At 42.4% G+C, this 22,500-nt stretch overlaps 1 protein-coding gene across 2 annotated transcripts in view; it reads left to right on the top strand.

The window, feature by feature from the left end:
• The first annotated feature begins 595 nt into the window (after positions 1–595).
• Positions 596–22,500, top strand: part of Ipk2 (Inositol phosphate kinase 2) — a 34,137-nt gene continuing 12,232 nt past the window's right edge. Inside the window, exons 1-5 of one of the 2 annotated variants that reach the window (XM_068344216.1) lie at positions 596–721; positions 4,065–4,177; positions 5,319–5,429; positions 20,932–21,069; positions 22,018–22,133. In XM_068344216.1, coding sequence (XP_068200317.1) covers positions 4,117–4,177; positions 5,319–5,429; positions 20,932–21,069; positions 22,018–22,133 — 426 coding nt within the window. In that variant the 5' untranslated portion in view covers positions 596–721; positions 4,065–4,116. Of the gene's footprint in view, positions 780–4,064; positions 4,178–5,318; positions 5,430–20,931; positions 21,070–22,017; positions 22,134–22,500 lie in introns of both variants that reach the window. The other variant, XM_068344215.1, reaches the window with a different exon arrangement.

Here is a 22,500-nt window from a genome sequence, read left to right as displayed (position 1 = left end):
GGGATCAGAGCCCCAGGCTTATTTGATTATGTAAAATGTCTAAATGTGCAAAATTTATCATATATATATATATATATATATATATATATATATATATATATATATATATATATATATATATATATATATATATATATATATATATATATATATATATATATATATATATGTATAAATTATATAATGTGTGCGTGTGTATGTTTTCGTGTGTGTGAATGTGTCTATGTATTCATATTTGTACGTGTTTATCTTTGTACTACATATATTACAAACCTAATTGACATTACTTCTGCAAAAATACAAAATTTTCAAATACAGTATCATAATTATTATTATTTCATTACATGTGGCACGAAGATATTTTTAATAATATAAGCGACCACAACAAAAGATTCACGATTCACGATTCCGAGTCTTTTTTTTTTTATGTCACATGGAATATATATATTTTTTTTTTCTCAAAGCAACTGTATGATAAATTTTCAAGAAGTTTTACTAGTTAAAAAATAAAATTTGTTGATTTAAAAGCGTTTTACTAATAATTAATTTCATATAGATTAATTATAGTAGTATTATATCGCAGTCCTAGTTCGAAGTGGAACTGTGAATCGTATTTGCTTATCTGGTGTTCCCAAGATAACAATTGTTGTGCAACGTATCCTGTTGATAAGAAACTGTCCAAATATTCTGTCCAATTATTCAAGTTACTGTTGATTGACAGGTGAATGAACACATCCTTTAACCGTCTGTTTAATTGTATTTTGCCAAACGTTATACTAGTAAGTATGCTTCATTCATTTATCGCCTAGTTCATGAAATCTAGATTTTCCAGTTATTCCAGAATTTCCAGTTTTGTTCATGAAATCTATATTTTCCAGTTATTCCAGAATTTCCAGTTTTGTTCATGAAATCTATATTTTCCAGTTATTCCAGAATTTCCAGTTTTGTTCATGAAATCTATATTTTCCAGTTATTCCAGAATTTCCAGTTTTGTTCATGAAATCTATATTTTCCAGTTATTCCAGAATTTCCAGTTTTGTTCATGAAATCTATATTTTCCAGAATTTCCAGTTTTATACATTTGTGGCCAATATTATTATTTTGTGATAACATCTAACTCTCTCTCTAGTGTTTATGAAGGGTTGTCTGTTTGAAATAGTTTTTTTTTTATTTTAACAATTATGAACATTTTGAACAGCTGTCTTTGCGAAATCGATGTTTTTTGGATGGGAAAAAACGATTATTATTATTATTATTATTATTATTATTATTATTATTATTATTATTATTATTATCCAAGCTACAACCCTAGTTGGAAAAGCAAGATGCTATAAGCCCAGGGGCTCCAACAGGGAAAAATAACCCAGTGAAGAAAGGAAATAGATAAATGAAGAGAATCCTATTGTAATCGTAGTAACATAAAATTCTTGTGTCATTAATAATAATTCTACGAATAAGCATAATACATGAAAATGTAGCAAGGTTATTTACTTGCATGTGTTCTACGATAATTTAACCTAATCTACCGAAGTGGGCTAGAGTAAGGTGTATGTATGACAGCGGTCTTCTATATGTGTATGATGACAGCCCCCGTATTTTCAACTCTATAGGAAACTTGTATAGAATAGAAACTGTTCAGAAAGTTCCAAATACTCCTGGTAAGGACTTACCAAATAGATATATGATTAGGAGCCTTTGTATGTCAGCGGCCAGTTCCTCCCGTGTGGATTAAAGATGGGCATCAACCAACCTCAACTTCTCCCCTTAACCCAACCTACAAGCTGTGTCCTTACCTACTTACCTAATGGGAGCCGGCTAACGCCCCTCTGCGACCCCCCTTACCTACTTACCTAATGGGGGCCGGCTAACGCCCCTCTGCGACCCCCCTTACCTACTTACCTAATGGGTGCCGGTATCCCCTCTGCGACCCCCCTTACCTACTTACCTAATGGGGGCCGGCTAACGCCCCTCTGCGACCCCCCTTACCTACTTACCTAATGGGGGCCGGCTAACGCCCCCTCTGTGACCCCCCTTACCTACTTACCTAATGGGGGCCGGCTAACGTCCCCTCTGCGACCCCCCTTACACTGCTGTATTCTAAGTTAGCCATAATCATACATACAGTTGGCTGCTGTCATACATAAGCCTACACCTCTAAAATTATTTTGAAAACCATTAAAATTGTCGTGAAATTTATATGTCGTACGAACTCTGTACACAGAAACGCAGTTTCTCGCTCCCGTAGTGGGCCAGAGTAATAAAACATACAGGGACTCGCTATGACTTGACCCTAACTAACCTATGCAACATATAACCTTTGGTTTGAATTATGGTTTATATGAAAAATTTATATAATGAATATTCGTTATCTGATTAAGACGAAAAATATCATGAAACCTATCGGAAATTAACGATAAATGAAGTATTTGGTGAAATATGATGTTAGTCGCAGTGATTTTTACAGGCTGAAGGCCGGTTGGGTTGCTATTCATGTTCTTATGGGTCAGTAGCTTGACGAGGTGATATTTAAATTCAAGTGGCCAAAGTAGGCAGTGACCTTCTGCACCATAACTGTTGGTGGTTAGCTCAAGGTAGCCCACTTAACCTATACTAACTCAAAGATCGCTGGTAACCTAATAGGATCTCTTGGTTCCAGTCGCAAAGGGAAAAAAATAAAAAAAGGATTTTGAGGATATAAGATAGGAGAGAGAGGGGGAGGGGGAGGGAGAGGGAGAGAAAGAGGGAGAGGGGGAGAAAGAGGGGGAGGGGGAGGGAGAGAGAGAGGTTGCCAGGTGTTCTAGGATGAAGGTGTAGGATCTCTTGGTTCCAGTCGCAAAGGGAAAAAATTAGAATTTCTAACCTGATATCTTTTAGTTAAAATGGGAAAAGATGTCTCCAGCCACTTTGAAATTTCTTAGTGTTGCTATTGGTAAGCTTTTCTGTGTGGAAACAAATTGTATGTACGATTAATATTAAAGGATACAAGATAAAGTGACGATTCTCCTCAAAATACAGTTGCTAACATCATTTACAGGATTAGGCAAGACGTTATGGACGAGCGTGGCCAGTATAACATGACCACAGATGTGTGTGTAAGCGTGTGTGTATGAACCCCACTTTCAAGCTTTTTGATGAGTTTGAATGTTGTTCATAATGCTATATTATTAATAGAGGTAGGGCAGTTCCAAGCACCTTTTGTTGGTATCTTCTCATAGTGTCTTTGCCTGTCAGGCTTTTTTTGCACCAGAAGAAGGTTATGTTTTTCCCACCGTGTGTGTGTTTGTTTGTGAACAGTTTCCTGGCCATAATTTTAATTGTAATGAAACTTGCAGGGATTAACTGTTAAGTAAAAAGCTAGAAATTATTAAATCTTGGAAGGTCACGGTCAAGCAAAATGTCCAATTAACGTAATCAGCCATAAGTTTAGAAATTGTTGTCACAGAGACTTCAATTGGTTCGCATTTAAGTGTATGAAAATCCACGCCAATTAACCCTTTTACCCCCAGGCTATTAGGAAATTTCCAACCCTTAACCCCCAGGGGGTTATTTTTTTCCCAGCACATTTTGCAGTGTATATTTTTTTTAAATTGCTCTAACAGCCTTAATTTTTGTCATAGAGAGGTCAGGTTGGTCTCATTCTCTTGGAAAATGCCTGAATTTTCTCAAAAAATGATCAAAAATATAAAAAAAAAAATTTTATAGCATTTTTTTTGCAAGGACTTACCGGTACGTCCATGGGGGTAATTTTTTGCAAGGACTTACCGGTATGTCCATGGGGGTAAAGGGATGGCCTTTGTGAAACGTACCAGTACGTCCTTTGGGGGTAAAAGGGTTAATACATGTTAAGGTCAAAGATCAAGGTCAAGCAAAAGGTTGAGAAATAAGCTGCCACGGGAGTGGTCTGCGCTCTACTCAGTGCCCTCTAGTGTATAGTATTTTCAATACCCTATCAGCCGTTATAATACCCTGTCTTTCATGAAACCCAATCGGTTTGGAATATATGAGTCAGCTATGCTGCAAATATTGACATAAACATAAAAATTTTAATTTTGGATTTATTACAGGTGTTGGAACGGTGTTTTTGCTCTCATACTATGAAATACTAACTGGAGCAATATGGATGACTTAGTGTCCTATGAACACCAGGTAGCAGGCTGGCACAATGGCTCTCTTTCGTGTGAGTAAGAATTCCCAGCTGTACAGGAACAAACATCTTTGGGATAACTTCAATGAGTTCTCAAAATGGGTTAATAATCAGTGGCTTTTGAAGGGCATGTTTAGATATTTTGATTCTCAGGAAAATTCTTATGCCAATGAAACCAACAAACAGAAGGATTGCATATTTGTATTGTCATAATAATCTATCTAGTGTGAAATTTCGCTTTGATGATTCGGTGAAATTATTCCCTCGTCGGCCTCAAGAAGTACCAGACTCCGTTTAGAATGCTCTACTTGACAGCGAAGAATTTTATGAAAGGGAAACGATTAAGGTTATTAAGGAATGAGGGAGTGTTAAATGCTGTTGGGAAGATGAATAATCGTAACCGTATTTCCCGTGTCATAAGACGCACCTTTTTTCACGAAAAATGCCCCCCAAAATCACCCTGCGTCTTAACACTTAAGAAAAAGTTGTATAGGGGAGTTTGACACCCCTCAAACACAACTATAGACATACAAGTACTCAAACTCACGAGAGATGGAATATAAACCTACAATTATCATTCATTTTTTTTTCTAAAATTGCCTTGCTAATTTAAGGGTGTGTCTTACCACTTGTAGCGCCTTATGACACGGGAAATACGGTATGTTATTTTGTAATAATTCTCCCTTTATGTTGGAATACTTCAGTTTTTTATTCTTGCCTGTCTGTTTCAGTGGTACTCTTATTATGTATTCATATAGATTTTCATTTGTGATCTTGCTCCATAAAGATACAAATTACTTGAAAAGTTGTAATATTTGGTGCTTTTGGAAACAAATAATCATTTGATTATGTACTCGCTTGGCTTTCATATGTAATACAGTAATTTTCATAATGATAGCGAGCTGATTGCTAACATATCTTATGATACTTCAAAAGTTTTACGTTGTTTAAATCAATTAGTGTTTACAGCATCAAGTTCAGAATTGCAATTTACAGCATTCCTTAGAGATCATTAATATAATATTTGAATGGTAAACAATTTTGAATTTAAATATGGAACGAAAAGTATGACGTGTCTTTAAAATATTTTGTATATGGAAGGAAAAGTATGACATTCGTGTTCTAAATATTTTGTATGGAGAAAGATCAGGCTAATATATTTTATTTTCCATAGGTGTATTAAAAAACAAGAAAGGGCAAATTCTGAAACCAGTGAAGCTCAATGCAAATCCTACTTATGATGAGCTTATCAAGAGAGATAAGGAGAAAGAAACAAGTAGTGAAGGTATGTTTAATACGTTTTTAGATTTTGGTAGACAGCATTACTTTATTGGTGAATAACAAGCCACTTCTTTTAGCCCTTTTACCCCCAAAGGACGTACTGTACTGGTACGTTTCACAAAACCCATCCCTTTACCCCCATGGACGTACCTGTACGTCCTTGCAAAAAAAATGCTATAAAATTTTTTTTTTCATATTTTTGATAATTTTTGAAAAAATTCAGGCATTTACCAAGAGAATGAGACCAACCTGACCTCTCTATGACAAAAATGAAGGCTGTTAGAGCAATTTAAAAAATATATACTGCAAAATGTGCTGGGAAAAAAATAACCCCTTGGGGGTTAAGGGTTGGAAATTTCCAAAGAGCCTGGGGGTAAAAGGGTTAAGAACTTGCAGTTTTAAACCTGGTATTGGAATATTTTATTTTTTAGCATTAACGAGACATCTTTCTACCTCTTGGAGTCAAATATTTTACTCTCGGATATTAATCAGACTAATGATAATTTGTCTTAGAGTTCTTCTGATGAACTTCTCTTCTTGTTCAAGGAATGAATATGTAGATTATTTTATTTCACACTACCTAAGAGCAACTCAGATTTTGGTTTCAAACAATATCACTTCATTAAAATATTAAAGATACTGGTATATCAGGACCACAAATTGTCAGTTAGCTGTGCTGTTGCATTAACTGTGGACTACAAATTGTCAGTTAGCTGTGCTGCTGCATTAACTGTGGACTATAAATTGTTAGTTAGCTGTGCTGTTGCATTAACTGAGGACTACAAATTGTTAGTTAGCTGTGCTGTTGCATTAACTGAGGACTACAAATTGTTAGTTAGCTGTGCTGCTGCATTAACTGTGGACTATAAATTGTTAGTTAGCTGTGCTGTTGCATTAACTGTGGACTACAAATTGTCAGTTAGCTGTGCTGCTGCATTAACTGTGGACTATAAATTGTTAGTTAGCTGTGCTGTTGCATTAACTGAGGACTACAAATTGTTAGTTAGCTGTGCTGTTGCATTAACTGAGGACTATAAATTATTAGTTAGCTGTGCTGTTGCATTAACTGAAGACTACAAATTGTTAGTTAGCTGTGCTGTTGCATTAACTGTGGACTACAATTGTCAGTTCGTTGTGCTTTTGCATTAACAGAGACTTCATATTTTTGTTAGGACATACAGTACATTCTTTATTCCTTAAGAAAAAGAAATTACGACCAGAATGACGTAACTAATTTGGTAGCTGAATCAGTGGAACTTTTATAAGTTTAAACCTGTTGCATATATCAACATAAATCTAAGTTCATAGAAAACGGGAATAGGGTAAACTACACAAAAAGCTGGTCGGTTAGGATAGAGTTACCAGTAACTCCTAAGAAGGTAGTTCTAGGTAAGTATGTTAGGAAAAATACAATTTTCAATATTAATCTTACCCGGTGATCATGTAGCTGCAGCTCTGCTGCCCGACAGAAAAAACCTACGGGCGGGATACGCCAGCGATCGCTATACAGGTGGGGGTGTACAACAACAGCGCCATCTGTCGAGTAGGTACTCAAGTACTTCTTGTCAACACAGAACCAATTTTCTCTCTGTCGTGCCACCGGCAAGACCTACTTGATACGCTGTTGTTTCTGGAGTTGATTTTCACGCTATTTGGTGAAGTATTCTCTCTAGTTATTAGCTTTCGCTGTACAGAAGTTATCATCAATACTTTATCACTTTCATTGATTAGATTTTGGATTATTTGTTGACGACTTGGATAGATTTTGGATTTCCCCCTTTGACTAATTCAAGATGTCTGACCCTACTCAAGTCCCCAAGTACAGGCAGTGTAGCGCTAGGGACTGTTCTAGGCGTCTTCCGAAGGCCTCTATAGATCCTCACACCGTTTGTTCCAATTGTAGGGGTAAAGCCTGTCAATTGGAAGATCGATGTGAGGAATGCGCTGGGCTTTCGGAATTCGATTTTCAAGAATTCCTTAAGAATGCACGTAGGCTAGAGAAGGATAGGATCAGGAGGAGTTCGTCTCGCTCTATTGATTTTTCCTCTCCCCATGCCCCACATCCTATTCCTTCCCCTGTAGTGGTTACACCCGACCCTTCTACTAGCTCTCATCAACCTTCGATGGCGGATATGATGCGTGCCATTCAGGCTCTTGGTGACAGAGTTGAGTCATTAGCGAATGACCGCAATCAACTCTTGGCTGACGTCAAAGAGTTGAAGGAGAAAAGTGCTGTGGGAAGTGTAGTGAGTGTCAGTGCAGTGAAAAGTGTCAGTGTTACGCATGAGGGTGCGTCTGTTCGTGCCTGTCGTCCTCCCAGTCCGGGACCTCTTGCAAGCTCCCAAGCCCAGGGGAGAAGCAATGTCGTACGACCAAAGGGTTCGACAGGCCTTGATCAGCGTACAGACGTTCCCTCCGTGGTTGAGGACGTATCTTGCAGAGATCGTCCCACCCACAAACAGACGAGTGAGCCCATTCATTCCTCGTCTGCGGAAGAGGTTTCTCGACAGAAACGCTGGACCAAGGTCTCACGACCTCTCAAGCGCAAGGTCCCTTCCGAGCGAGTCCAACGGCCCAGGTGTAGCCACTGGGTCAGTTCGGACTCGCCGCAGTCTTCCGAAGACTGCACACCTCCCAAGAGAGGTAGAGTGGTTCCGCAGCAGGCAATCACTCCGTCTGTTGCCGCACCAACCGCTGTAGACCCTAAGTGATCTTTGCTGCAGTCTATGCAGACTCAGCTAGCTTCCTTCATGCAGGAGTATCGTGCTGAGAAGGTTGATGCTGCACCCGTTAACCTACAACCTGCCACGGTTGTGCGCTCAGCTGACACTGCGGCTGCCTGCTCCCACACTCCGGCTGTGAGAGCTCCACCACCGATGCGCAGTCGACCCTGCCAGACGCATGTTGATGTTAGCCGACGTGCAGCACCCTCCGTTGACATGCGTGAGCTACCGCATCAGCAGGAAGGTGGAGTCAAGCTGCCGTGTTTTGACGCGATGCGTCAGTCTCCGCAACCCACGGCAGTCCCCACCACGCACCACCACTCTGCTTTGGTTGTTGCCAGCTCTCAGACTGACCAACAGCGGCATGACGTTGGATCCAGTGCAGCTACGCATGCACCCGTGCTGCCGGATTCAGCCGTTCTGCTTTCTTCTCCTCCTTTGCCGCTTCCTCCTCAGCATTCGGATGAAGGAATCTCTGATGACGACGAAGCTGCGCATTTGGACGATCAACACTCCGACATAGATGAACCCAAGACTACGCCTCCCTCCTTAGACTTTAGGAAAGTCCTTGCCCTGTTTAAGGAGTTGTATCCGGACCAGTTTGTGTCTGCAGCTCCACGCTCACCTCCCTCTGAGTTCGCTTTAGGCATGCAGTCAGCAGCTCCTGCCTTTACGAAGCTCGTACTCGCTCGCTCGTCCAAGAGAGCTTTAAGGGTACTGGGAGAGTGGCTGCAGACCAAGAAGCAACTTGGGAAGACTACCTTCATGTTTCCCCCGGCCAAGCTTGCTTCCAGATCTAGCGTCTGGTATGCCACAGGAGAGGTTCTCGGCTTGGGAGTTCCTGCCTCTGCCCAGGGCGACTTCTCAAGTCTGGTAGACTCTCCCCACAGACTGGCTATGAGACGGTCCAAGATTTGCTGGACTTCTTCGGACATGGACCATCTTTTGAAGGGAGTTTTCCGTGCGTTTGAGATCTTTAACTTCCTGGACTGGTGTTTGGGAGCGTTGAGCAGAAAGACCTCCCCTTCGGATAAGGACTCTGCCATGCTCATCATGTCCTGCATGGACAAAGCCATTCGGAATGGGTCTGGCGAGCTTGCGGCTTCTTTCGTGTCTGGAGTTCTCAAGAAGCGAGATCACCTTTGCTCCTTCTTGTCGGCGGGAGTCACACCATGTCAGAAGTCAGAGCTGATGTTTGCTCCGCTATCCAAGTGTCTCTTTCCTGAAGAGCTGATCAAGGGGATTGCCGCCTCGTTGATCCAGAAAGACACCCATGACCTGGTGGCGTCATCCGCACGTAAAGTCACAGCTTTACCTTCCGTGCCTAAACCTAGGATTGACACACCAGCGTCTAGGTTCATTCCGCCCTTTCGTGGCAGAACCTCCAGCAGAGGAGGTACCCGTGCCGATAGTCAACGTGGCAACAAGAAGAAGGGTTCCAAGTCCTCAAGAAGCAAAGTCTGACTGCCATCTTCTCCAGACAGCAGTGGGAGCCAGGCTCAAGAACTACTGGCAGGCCTGGGAGAACAGGGGTGCAGACGCACAGTCTGTGAAGTTACTCAGAGAGGGGTACAGGATTCCATTCTTGCGGAAGCCCCCTCTAGCAACAACTCCCATCGACCTCTCTCCCAGGTACAGAGAGGAGGACAAGAGGCTAGCTTTACAGCAAGAGGTGTCTCTCTTGCTACAGAAGGGAGCGGTAGTCATAGTCCGGGACCATCAATCCCCGGGCTTCTACAACCGTCTCTTCTTAGTGGCGAAGAAGACAGGAGGGTGGAGACCAGTGCTAGACGTCAGTGCTCTAAATGTCTTTGTCACCAAGCAGACGTTCACCATGGAGACGACGAAGTCGGTGCTAGCATCGGTCAGGAAGGAAGACTGGATGGTCTCGTTAGACCTAAAGGACGCGTACTTTCACGTCCCCATCCACCCATATTCCCAACCTTTTCTAAGGTTCGTCTTTGGGAAGGTGGTTTACCAGTTCCAAGCCCTGTGCTTTGGCCTAAGCACGGCACCTCTAGTGTTTACCAAACTGATGAGGAATATTGCCAAATTCCTGCATTTAGCAGACATCAGAGCCTCCCTCTATTTGGACGACTGGCTTTTAAGAGCTGCGTCAAGTCGTCGCTGTCTGGAGAATCTAAAATGGACTCTGGATCTGACCAAGGAATTGGGTCTCCTGGTCAATATAGAAAAGTCCCAACTCGTCCCATCCCAAACTATAGTCTATCTAGGTATGGAGATTCAGAGTCAAGCTTTTCGGGCTTTTCCGTCGGCCCCCAGAATCAGTCAAGCCCAAGAATGCATCCAGTGCATGCTGAAGAGGAACCGATGTTCAGTCAGACAGTGGATGAGTCTGATAGGGACGCTTTCATCGCTGGACCAGTTCATCGCGTTAGGGAGACTCCACCTCCGACCCCTTCAGTATCACCTAGCTGCTCACTGGAGAAAGGACATGACGCTAGAAGCGGTCTCAGTTCCTATATCCGAGAAGATGAAGTCTGCACTGACTTGGTGGAAGAACAACATTCTTCTCAGGGAAGGTCTACCACTGGCTGTTCAGACCCCCGACCACCTTCTCTTCTCGGACGCATCGGACACGGGCTGGGGTGCGACACTGGACGGTCGGGAATGCTCGGGCACGTGGAATCCGGATCAAAGAGCACTACACATCAACTGCAAGGAGCTACTGGCAGTTCATCTGGCCTTGAGAAGCTTCAAGTCCCTCCTTCTAGGCAAGGTGGTGGAGGTGAACTCCGACAACACCACAGCCTTGGCGTACATCTCCAAGCAAGGAGGGACTCATTCGATGACGTTGTTCGAGATCGCAAGGGACCTCCTCACCTGGTCAAGAGATCGAAACATATCTCTTGTAACGAGGTTCATTCAAGGCGACATGAATGTCATGGCAGACCGCCTCAGCCGGAAGGGTCAGATCATCCCTACAGAATGGACCCTTCACAAGAATGTTTGCAACAGACTATGGACCCTGTGGGGTCAGCCCACCATAGATCTGTTCGCTACCTCGATGACCAAGAGGCTCCCAAATTATTGCTCACCGATTCCGGACCCAGCAGCAGTTCACATAGATGCCTTTCTTCTGGATTGGTCCCATCTAGACCTTTATGCGTTCCCCCCGTTCAAGATTGTCAACAAGGTACTGCAGAAGTTCGCCACTCAAGAAGGGACAAGGTTGACGTTGGTTGCTCCCCTCTGGCCCGCGAGAGAATGGTTCACCGAGGTACTGCAATGGCTAGTAGACGTTCCCAGGACTCTTCCTCTAAGAGTGGACCTTCTGCGTCAGCCGCATGTAAAGAAGGTACACCCAAGCCTCCACGCTCTTCGTCTGACTGCCTTCAGACTATCGAAAGACTCTCAAGAGCTAGAGGCTTTTCGAAGGAGGCAGCCAGAGCGATTGCCAGAGCAAGGAGGACATCCACTCTCAAAGTCTACCAGTCGAAGTGGGAAGTCTTCCGAAGCTGGTGCAAGGCGAATTCAGTATCCTCAACCAGTACCTCTGTAACTCAGATAGCTGACTTCCTTTTACACCTAAGGAAGGTAAGATCCCTTTCAGCTCCTACGATCAAAGGTTACAGAAGCATGTTGGCAGCAGTCTTCCGCCACAGAGGCTTAGATCTTTCCAACAACAAAGATCTACAGGACCTCCTTAAGTCTTTTGAGACCTCAAAGGAGCGTCGGTTAGCCACACCAGGTTGGAACTTAGACGTGGTTTTAAGGTTCCTGATGTCAGCAAGGTTCGAACCGCTTCAATCAGCCTCTTTTAAAGATCTCACTTTGAAGACTCTTTTCCTCGTTTGCTTAGCAACAGCTAAAAGAGTCAGTGAGATACACGCCTTCAGCAGGAACATAGGATTTACATCTGAAACGGCTACATGTTCCTTACAGCTTGGTTTTTTAGCTAAAAACGAACTCCCTTCTCGTCCTTGGCCCAAATCGTTCGAGATTCCAAGTCTGTCCAGTTTGGTTGGAAACGAACAAGAGAGAGTACTATGCCCAGTAAGAGCTCTTAAGTACTATTTAAGACGTACGAAGCCATTACGAGGACAATCAGAAGCTTTATGGTGTTCTATTAAGAAACCTGCTTTACCGATGTCGAAGAACGCAGTTTCTTATTACATCAGACTTTTGATTAGAGAAGCCCATTCTCATCTGAATGAGGAGGACCATGCCTTGCTGAAGGTAAGGACACATGAAGTTAGAGCTGTCGCAACTTCAGTGGCCTTCAAACAAAACAGATCTCTGCAGAGTGTAATGGATGCAACCTATTGGAGAAGCAAGTCAGTGTTCGCATCATTTTACCTTAAAGATGTCCAGTCTCTTTACGAGAACTGCTACACCCTGGGACCATTCGTAGCAGCGAGTGCAGTAGTAGGTGAGGGCTCAACCACTACATTCCCATAATCCCATAACCTTTTTTAATCTTTCTCTTGAAATGCTTTTTATTGTTGTTTTTGGGTTGTACGGAAGGCTAAGAAGCCTTTCGCATCCTGGTTGATTTGGCGGGTGGTCAAATTCTTTCTTGAGAAGCGCCTAGATTAGAGGTTGTGATGAGGTCCTTTAGTATGGGTTGCAGCCCTTCATACTTCAGCACCTAGGAGTCGCTCAGCATCCTAAGAGGATCGCGAGGCTCAGTAAGGAAGACGTACTTAAAAAGGCAGAGTAATGGTTCAAGTCGACTTCCTTACCAGGTACTTATTAATTTTATGTTTGTTATTTTGAATAACTGCTAAAATGAAATACGGGATACTTAGCTTCTAATATTAACATGTATGCTGGTCTCCACCCACCCCCCTGGGTGTGAATCAGCTACATGATCACCGGGTAAGATTAATATTGAAAAATGTTATTTTCATTAGTAAAATAAATTTTTGAATATACTTACCCGGTGATCATGAATTAAAGGACCCACCCTTCCTCCCCATAGAGACCCAGTGGACCGAGGAGAAAATTGGTTCTGTGTTGACAAGAAGTACTTGAGTACCTATTCGACAGATGGCGCTGTTGTTGTACACCCCCACCTGTATAGCGATCGCTGGCGTATCCCGCGCGTAGGTTTTTTCTGTCGGGCAGCAGAGCTGCAGCTACATGATCACCGGGTAAGTATATTCAAAAATTTATTTTACTAATGAAAATAACATATTACCTAAAAATTTGTGATTTCATAGTTTATATATGACTTATTTATTTAACGTTGCGGCTGATCTTGATTTGTTTTATAATTTGTAATTAATTCTCATTCATAGTCTGTTCGTTCACTATTTCCTTTTTGTATTGAGGTGCTTTCTCTGTTGGCACTCTAGGTCTTGTAGCATTCTGGTTTCCCTGTTATCTTTTCCAATTAGGATTGTTGCTTGACTTTTAACCCTTTTACCCCCAAAGGACGTACTGGTACGTTTCACAAAAGCCATCCCTTTACCCCCATGGACGTACTGGTACGTTTCACAAAAGCTATCCCTTTACCCCCATGGACGTACTGGTACGTTTCACAAAAGCCATCCCTTTACCCCCATGGACGTACCGGTACGTCCTTGCGAAAAAATGCTATAATTTTTTTTTTTTCAATATTAAACTTACCCGATAATCATGTAGCTGTCAACTCCGTTGCCCGACAGAATTCTACGGAAGGGATACGCCAGCGATCGCTATACAAGAGGGGGGTGTACTCACAAGCGCCACCTGTGGCCAGGTACTGCAGTACTTCTTGTTGACACCACTTCAATTTTTCCTCTGTCGTGCTTCCGGCAAGACGTTCATGGATACGCTTATAATTTTGGAGTCTTGTTCACGGTTTTTGGTGAAGTATTGCTTTAAGATTTCAGCTTTCGCTATTCAGGAAGTTTTATTATTAGCTAGGCTAGCTTTTGGAATTAATTTGATTAATTATGGTGACGAAGAGAGTATGAACTCTCTTTCACCTTTTAATGGCCGACCCTTCCCTTAGACGGAAGTGTTGGTGTCTAAGAGAGTATAGACTCTCTTTCTTAATTTTGCTTAACAAAAGTTATAGATTTATTTTATATCTCTCCGCCTTTTATAGGCCTCTTCGATTAACTTCATTTTTTATAAAATTATTAAAATTAATTTTTATATTTGTTTATATTCGACCTTTCCTAATAGTAGGCGGTCTTTTCTTGTACCGAAGTTAATTAACATTGAGCCCGTCATTTCGGTTTTACCTGTTAACATATTATGCTATTTTAATGTTTTTGAAAGAATTTCTTTGATAGTCTCGTACTGTTTCAAAGTTGAACTAACGTTTTGTTTTGTCTCTGCAGTTGTTGACGTTCAGAACGTTCAACTTGCGCTCTATCGTTACGATAGAGAGAGAATTTTCACGGTGTCACGTTGCAGTAAGAGTAAACCGTTTATAACGTTTTGTTCATTCTTTCTTAGCTTAATGGTTTTAATTCTAATAAAGGAACTTTTTATTTGGGAAATCTTTCAGTTTTTTTCCTTTAACAATAATATGTTTTAACGAGTATATATGATTGGGCTCTTCTCTCAGGTTCTAAGTCTAGAGAGAGAGATAGAGAGAGATAGAGACGGAGGGAGAGAGAGCTGGATAAACGTTTCGTTCAAGCGAGTAACGTTGTTATCGTTTTTGCTCTTCTCCCTAGTCTCTTTAGGGGAAGAAGGTAAACGTTTCTAGAGTTTATTCTTGTTCTCAAGCTTTATGCGGTGAGAGATTTTAAACGTAGTTTATTTGATCTAGTGTTTAGTCTCTTTCCAGCCACTGAATTATTTATCTTTCATTAGTTTTTTCTGTTACATTGTAATTCTGTTTTCGCAATTACTAACTTTTAAAGAAGGATAGAATTGCGTGTTTCAGGTACAAACCACTTAAAGTTTCGAGTTCAGTGAAATAAGTGCAAACAGAAATTCAAAAGTGATAAGTGATTAGCGCAAAGTGTGTCAGTGGTGTGCGTGAGGGTACTTCTTGCGTGCCAGTCGTCCTCCCAGTCCGGGACCTCTTGCAAGCTCCCAAGCCCAGGGGAGAAGCAATGTCGAAGGGCAAAAGGGTTCGGCAGGCCTTGATCGGCACACAGAAGTATCCTCGGTGGTTGCGGGCGTGTCTTACAGAGACCGTCACTCCCACCCGCAGACGATTGAGCCCTTATTTTACTCGTCTGCAGAAGAAATTTCGGGGAGATAACGCTGGACTCAGGTCTCAAGACCTCTTAAACGTAAAGTCCAGACCTCTAGAGTTCAACAACCCGGATGCAGTCATTGGGTTAGCTCTGACTCTCCGCAGTCATCAGGTGACTGCACACCTCCTAAGAGAGGTAAGGTGATGCCGCAACAGACCTCATCTTCTGTTAAGGCTTTGCCTCAGCAGACCTTAGCGTCTGCCGACCCCAAGATGACTTTGCTGCAGTCCATGCAGTCACAGCTTGCGGTCTTAATGCGTGAGTGTCAGGCTGAGAAGGTTACACCTCCTCCTGCGATCGCTCCGCCTCACCGCAGTCCAGTCTGCCAGGCGTACGATGTTGAGGTTCCTCAGGATACCTTACCGCGTACTGAGTTGCCAGTTACCAGCAGTGTGCAGCAACCTCCGCCTTCCTTAAGGCAACCTCAGCAATGGGAGCAGGAATCTTATGCCTTACTTCCTCCGCTTCCGCTTGCGGTTCCACCAGCGAGGCAACAATCTCTTGAGGTACGACAACCTCTTCCATCAATGAGGCAGCCACCTCAGCACTCGCTGCAGCGACCTCAAGGCGAGAGCCTCAACTCCTTAGGCTAGCACCTCAGGAACCTCAACTCGCGAGACAAGAACTGCGTTCTGCGCAGCCGCTACCTCAACTCTCGCAGCTCACACCTCAGGAACCTTAACTCGTTCCTCAGGAACCTGCTACTGCGCATCCGCAACCCTTACAGCAAGCGCAACTCTTGAGGCAGCAACCTCATGCTATGAGTCAGCCACCTCAACGCATGCATCTGCCACTTTCTCCTCAACTTGAGCCTCTTCCCATTCAACTTGGAAATAACAAATGACAATAATAACACCTCATTACTTTCATAACTTGCATTTGTAATCATATACATGTATGCCTACACAAACATTATGATAATGGAGGTTATTTGTATTACTTATATAAAAATATATATGTATTCCTTGCAATATATTTTTAACAATATCGCAAAATATGGCAAAAATATCTTCAAAACAAAAATGAATCATGAGTTATGAATGTAAGGTAAATATTATGTTGATATTAAAACCCCATGCAAGCATGCATGAAGTAATGCAGTGTTGCCAACAGGGCGAGTTTCCCTTTCCTGAGGTGAAGTAGATTATAGTACATTTAGTGTAGCTTAATTCTACGATTATCATGCCGGCTATCAAATTCATCAACAAAACAGTCTAAATCAATTCCCTCGGCACGTGCACTTTCAATGGACGGTAATGCGATATTACTCACTCTAGCACTGGTCATGGAATTTCTGAGAAATGTTACACGCCATGCAACACGCTCTGCTTACCTTACAGCATGCTCTACATACAGCATGCTCTGCATACAGCATGCTCTGCATACAACATGCTCTGCATACCTTACCGCATGCTTCTCAGTCACACATCTTTGGTTGTTGCCAACTCACTAGACTGTCAAGCAGTTTCATAACGTTGCCTTCTAGTCTGCTTTTGCACCAGTGAAACCCTCACTGAGAGAACTTAACTTTTCTCGGATATGGTCCCTGTAGATGAGAAAGTGCTTTTCTCCCTCCTTCTGATATTCCCTTGAGGACTCTGTCATTTGGAGAGGAGCCTTTAGCTGCGTAGCCTCCTATGGACTTTTATTTAAGCATAACATGCTCCCAGGGAAGGTAATGGTTCCACTTCAGTCGCTAACCCCGTCTGTTACCACACCTGCTCCCATAGACCTTGAGCTGTGTTGCAAGACATGCAGTCCAAGCTTAGTCCTTGTTAGAGGATTTTTTTGTTTACGGAGTCAGTGTGTCACTGGGAAGACGTTCAACAACCAGCAGAAGTGACTTGTTGTGACGCAGTGCGGCAACCTCAGCAACCCGATAAGGAGTTGTCTGTACGACCCAGACAGTCTAGACAGCTTCGGGTTGTCACTGTACTTCCTCGCTTCCCCATGGTTGACAGTTCACAGACTGTGCAGCAGTACCATGATCTTGTGTCCGGCTCCGTCAGACGACTGGCTTTTAAGAGCTCCCACAAGTCGTCGCTGTCTGGAGATTCTCAGATGGACTATGGATCTGACCAAGGAACTGGGCCTCCTGGTCAATTTTGAGGAGTCTCAGCTCGTCCCATCCCAGACCATTGTCTCCCTGGGTATGGATCTTCAGAGTCGAGCTTTTCGGGCTTTTCCGTCGGCCCCAAGGATCTTCCAAGCCCTAGAATGCATCCAGAGCATGCTGAGAAGGAACCGATGCTCAGTCAGGTAGTGGATGAGTCTAACAGGGACACTTTCATCGCTGGCCCTGTTCATCGTGTTAGGGAGACTCCACCTCCCCCCCTTCAGTATCATCTAGCTGCTCACTGGATAAAGGACATGACGCTAGAGACGGTCTCAGTTCCTGTTTCCGAAGAGGGGAGGTCTTCTCTCGCGTGGTGTAAGAACAGCTTTCTTCTCAAGGAAGTCTACCTTTGGCTGTTCAGAAACCCGACCGCCTTCTCCTCTCGGACGCATCAGACACGGGCTGGGGTGCGACTTTGGACGGACAGGAATGCTCGGGAACATGGAATCAGGAACAAAGGACACTTCACATCAATTGCAAGGAGTTGTTGGCGGTTCTTCTGGCCTTGATAAACTTCAAGTCCCTCCAGCTTAACAAAGTGGTGGAGGTGGACTCTGACAACACCACAGCCCTGGCTTACATCTTCAAGCAGGGAGGGACTCTTTCGTGAAGTTGTTCTAGATCGCAAGGGACCTCCTCATCTGGTCTAAAGATCGAAAGCTCACGCTGGTAACGAGGTTCATTCAGGGCGGTATGAATGTCATGGCAGATCACCTCAGCCGGAAGGGTCAGGTCATCCCCACAGAGTGGACCCTTCACAAGAATGTTTGCAGCAGACTTTGGGCCCTGTGGGGTCAGCCAACCATAGATCTGTTCGCTACCTCGATAACCTAGAGACTCCTGTTGTATTGTTCTCCGATTCCAGACCCAGCAGCAGTTCACGTGGATGCTTTTCTGCTGGATTGGTTCCATCTCGACCTGTATGCATTCCCGCCGTTCAAGATTGTCAACAGGGTACTTCAGAAGTTCTCCTCTCGCAAAGGGACACGGCTGACGTTGGTTGGCTCCGCTCTGGCCCGCGAGAGAATGGTTCTTAGAGGCACTGCAATGGCTGGTCGACATTCCCAGGGCTCTTCCTCTAGGAGTGAACCTTCTACGTCTACCTCACGTAAAGAAGGTACACCCAAACCTCCACGCTCTTCGTCTGACTGCCTTCAGACTTTCGAAAGACTCTCAAGAGCTAGGGGCTTTTCGAAGGAGGCAGCCAGAGCGATTGCCAAAGCAAGGAGAACATCCACTCTCAGAATCTATCAGTCTCAAGGGGAAGTCTTCCGTAGCTGGTACAAGACCAATGCAGTTTCCTCAACCAGTACCACTGTAACCCAGATTGCTGACTTCCTGTTATATCTAAGGAAAGTAAGATCCCTTTCAGCTCCTACGATCAAGGGTTACAGAAGTATGTTGGCAGCGGTTTTCCGCCACAGAGGCTTGGATCTTTCCACCAACAAAGATCTACAGGACCTCCCTAGGTCTTTTAAGACCTCAAAGGAACGTCGGTTGTCCACTCCAGGCTGGAATCTAGACGTGGTCCTAAGGTTCCTTATGTCATCAAGATTTGAACCTCTCCAATCAGCCTCTTTTTAGGACCTCACATTAAAAACTCTTTTCCTCGTGTGCTTGACAACAGCTAAAAGAGTAAGTGAGATCCACACCTTCAGCAGGATCATTGTTTTCACATCTGAAACGGCTACATGTTCCTTGCAGCTCGGTTTTTGCTAAACGAGCTTCCTTCACGTCCTTGGCCTAAGTCGTTCGAGATCCCAAGCCTGTCCAACTTGGTGGGGAATGAACTGGAGAGAGTACTTTGCCCAGTTAGAGCTCTTAGGTACTATCTAAAAAGGTCTTAACCTTTACGAGGACAATCAGAAGCCTTATGGTGTGCTATCAAGAAACCTTCTTTTCCAAGTTCTAAGAACTCAGTTTCTTACTATTCAGGCTTCTGATTAGAGAAGCACATTCTCATCTGAAGGAAGAAGACCTTGCTTTGCTGAAGGTAAGGACACATGAAGTGGGAGCTGTGGCTACTTCAGTGGCCTTCAAACAGAGCCATTCTCTGCAGAGTGTTATGGATGCATTCTATTGGAGAAGCAAGTCAGTGTTCGCATCATTCTATCTCAAAGATGTCCAGTCTCTTTACGAGTACTGCTACACCCTGGGACCATTCGTAGCAACGAATGCAGTAGTAGGCGAGGGCTCAGCCACTACATTCCCATAATCCCATAACCTTTTAACCTTTCTCTTGAATACTTTTTGTGGGTTGTACGGTCGGCTAAGAAGCCTTCCACATCCTTGTTGATTTGGCGGGTGGTCAATTCTTTCTTGAGAAGCGCCGAGGTTAAAGGTTGTGATGAGGTCCTTTAGTATGGGTTGCAGCCCTTGATACTTCAGCACCTTAGAGTTGTTCAGCCTCCTAAGAGGAACGCTGCGCTCAGTAAGGAAGACGAACTTATTTAAGGCAGAGTAATGGCTCAAGTCGACTTCCTTACCAGGTACTTGTAATTTCATTGTTATTTTGAATAACTGATAATATGAAATACGGGATACTTAGCTTCTTGATATACATGTACACTGGTTTTCACCCACCTCCCTGGGTGTGAATCAGCTACATGATTATCGGGTAAGTTTAATATTGAAAAATGTTATTTTCATTAGTAAAATAAATTTTTGAATATACTTACCCGATAATCATGATTTAATTGACCCACCCTTCCTCCCCATAGAACCAGTGGACCGAGGAAAAATTGAAGTGGTGTCAACAAGAAGTACTGCAGTACCTGGCCACAGGTGGCGCTTGTGAGTACACCCCCCTCTTGTATAGCGATCGCTGGCGTATCCCTTCCGTAGAATTCTGTCGGGCAACGGAGTTGACAGCTACATGATTATCGGGTAAGTATATTCAAAAATTTATTTTACTAATGAAAATAACATTTTTTCATATTTTTGATAATTTTTTGAGAAAATTCAGGCATTTTCCAAGAGACTGAGACCAACCTGACCTCTCTATGACAAAAATTAAGGCTTTTAGATCAATTTAAAAAATATATACTGCAAAATGTGCTGGGAAAAAAATAACCCCCTGGGGGTTAAGGGTTGGAAATTTCCAAATAGCCTGGGGGTAAAAGGGTTAATAAGCATAAATCTAATTCCATTTCGTTAATAAGATTTCTAATCTTTATGGTTTTATTCCCCACCGATTGAAATTTATCAGACCACACTTCCTAAAATTATGAAGTCTCTTTGGCAGTTCAAGCAAGGTCTTCAAGGAGTACAGTTGTATATATTTCGTAAGGATTCATTTTGGGCACACAGATGAATGAACTATTGTTATGGGCGACACAAACTCAGAAACTCAACTTTAACCTTTATTCCGTTAACCTTTATTCCGTTAACAGTAGTAGTAGTAGTAGTAGTAGTAGTAGTAGTAGTAGTAGTAGTAACAATAATGATTGTTATATAGATGTAAACCTTAACTCGTATAAATTTTTCCTATTTAAACAGAACTTATTCCTGTATGCCGAGATGAAAGGGCATTTTACGAGATGGTGAGTGCTTCCACTAAACCTGATGATGTAGCGTTGAAGGCGCTGATTCCAAAATATTATGGATGTCAAGAGGTTGAAAAGGAAGATGGCAGTTGTAAGTATACGACTGTATTGGAATGACTGGTATGATTGCGTGTGGTAATTACCTCCGCCAACAAAGTTGGAAGGAGGTTATGTTTTACCCCCTGTTTGTGTATTTGTTTGGTTGGTTGCGTGTGGTAATTACCTCCGCCAACAAAGTTGGAAGGAGGTTATGTTTTACCCCCTGTTTGTGTATTTGTTCGGTTGGTTGTGAACAGCTTCCTGCCCACAATTTTAATCGTAGAATAATGAAACTTGCTGGGATGAACTTTTATGTACAAAGCTAGAAATGATAAAATTTTGGAAGGTCAATGTCAAAAGTCAAGGTCGTGGTCAAGGAAAAAGGTCCAATTCATGTAATCAGTTATAAGTTTAGACATCGCTGTCACAGAGACTTCAAACTTTGTTCATATTTAAGTGTAGGAAAATCCACGCTAATTAATATGTGTTAGTCAAAGGTCAAGTTCAAGGTCGAGCAAAAGGTCGAGAAATAAGCTGTTGTGGTAGAAGTCTGCACTCTACTGAGTGTCCCTCTAGTTTTTAAATGGTTTTTCCTACGCTTCCGTATGAATGGCATTTTAAAACCTGTGTGCGAGTATAGTTTTTGAAACTGCTTATTAACTATTTATGAAATGCCATAGCCTCTGTACCATAGCCCTACACTATCTTGAGGTAGAGTTCCTTTGCTTGAGGGTACACTCGGGCACACTATTCTATCTTATTTCTGTTCCTCTTATTTTTTTAAGTTTTTATATACTGTATATGAAGGATTTCTTAAAATTTTACTCTTCTCAAAATATTATATTTTAATTGTTCATTATTTGTCTTGTTTATTCATTTCCTTTCCTCACAGGGCTACTTTTCATTGTTGGAGCCCTCGTGCTTATAGCATCCTGCTTTTCCAACTAGAGTTGTAGCTCAGCTAGTAATAATAATAATATGCTTCTTACCATATTTTCAGGTACACCTCATTTAATCCTTGAAGATTTGGCCTATGGATTGGGCCTTCCGTGTGTTATGGATATTAAAGTGGGTGTCTCGCAAGACTATCCAAATAAGGGGAAAGTTATTAGTAAGGTAAATAATTTTAAACATAAGACTTACCCGATAGTTATATATATAGCTTTAATTATATATAACTACTGGGTAAGTATGTTTAAAAATGGTATTTTCATTATAAAATAAATTTTTGAACATACTTACCCGGTAGTTATATATAATTAAAGCTATATATATAACTACTGAGTAAGTATGTTCAAAAATTTATTTTATAATGAAAATACCATTTTTGTTGCTTCATAACTGAAGCAAACATAAATACAGACAGCATGTCTGTGTCTTATGTATATAATTGGAGACAAGTTGAACATTGAGAATTAGAAAAAAATTATAATATGCTAAAGCAATGTGTGCAAGGAAATATTTCAGGGTCAATCTTGTTTAT

Source organism: Palaemon carinicauda, chromosome 20 (genome assembly GCF_036898095.1).
Source record: "Palaemon carinicauda isolate YSFRI2023 chromosome 20, ASM3689809v2, whole genome shotgun sequence".
NCBI classification, from domain to species: domain Eukaryota; kingdom Metazoa; phylum Arthropoda; class Malacostraca; order Decapoda; family Palaemonidae; genus Palaemon; species Palaemon carinicauda.
Note: the sequence above shows the minus strand (reverse complement) of the source record. Positions and strands in the feature narration are given on the sequence as shown.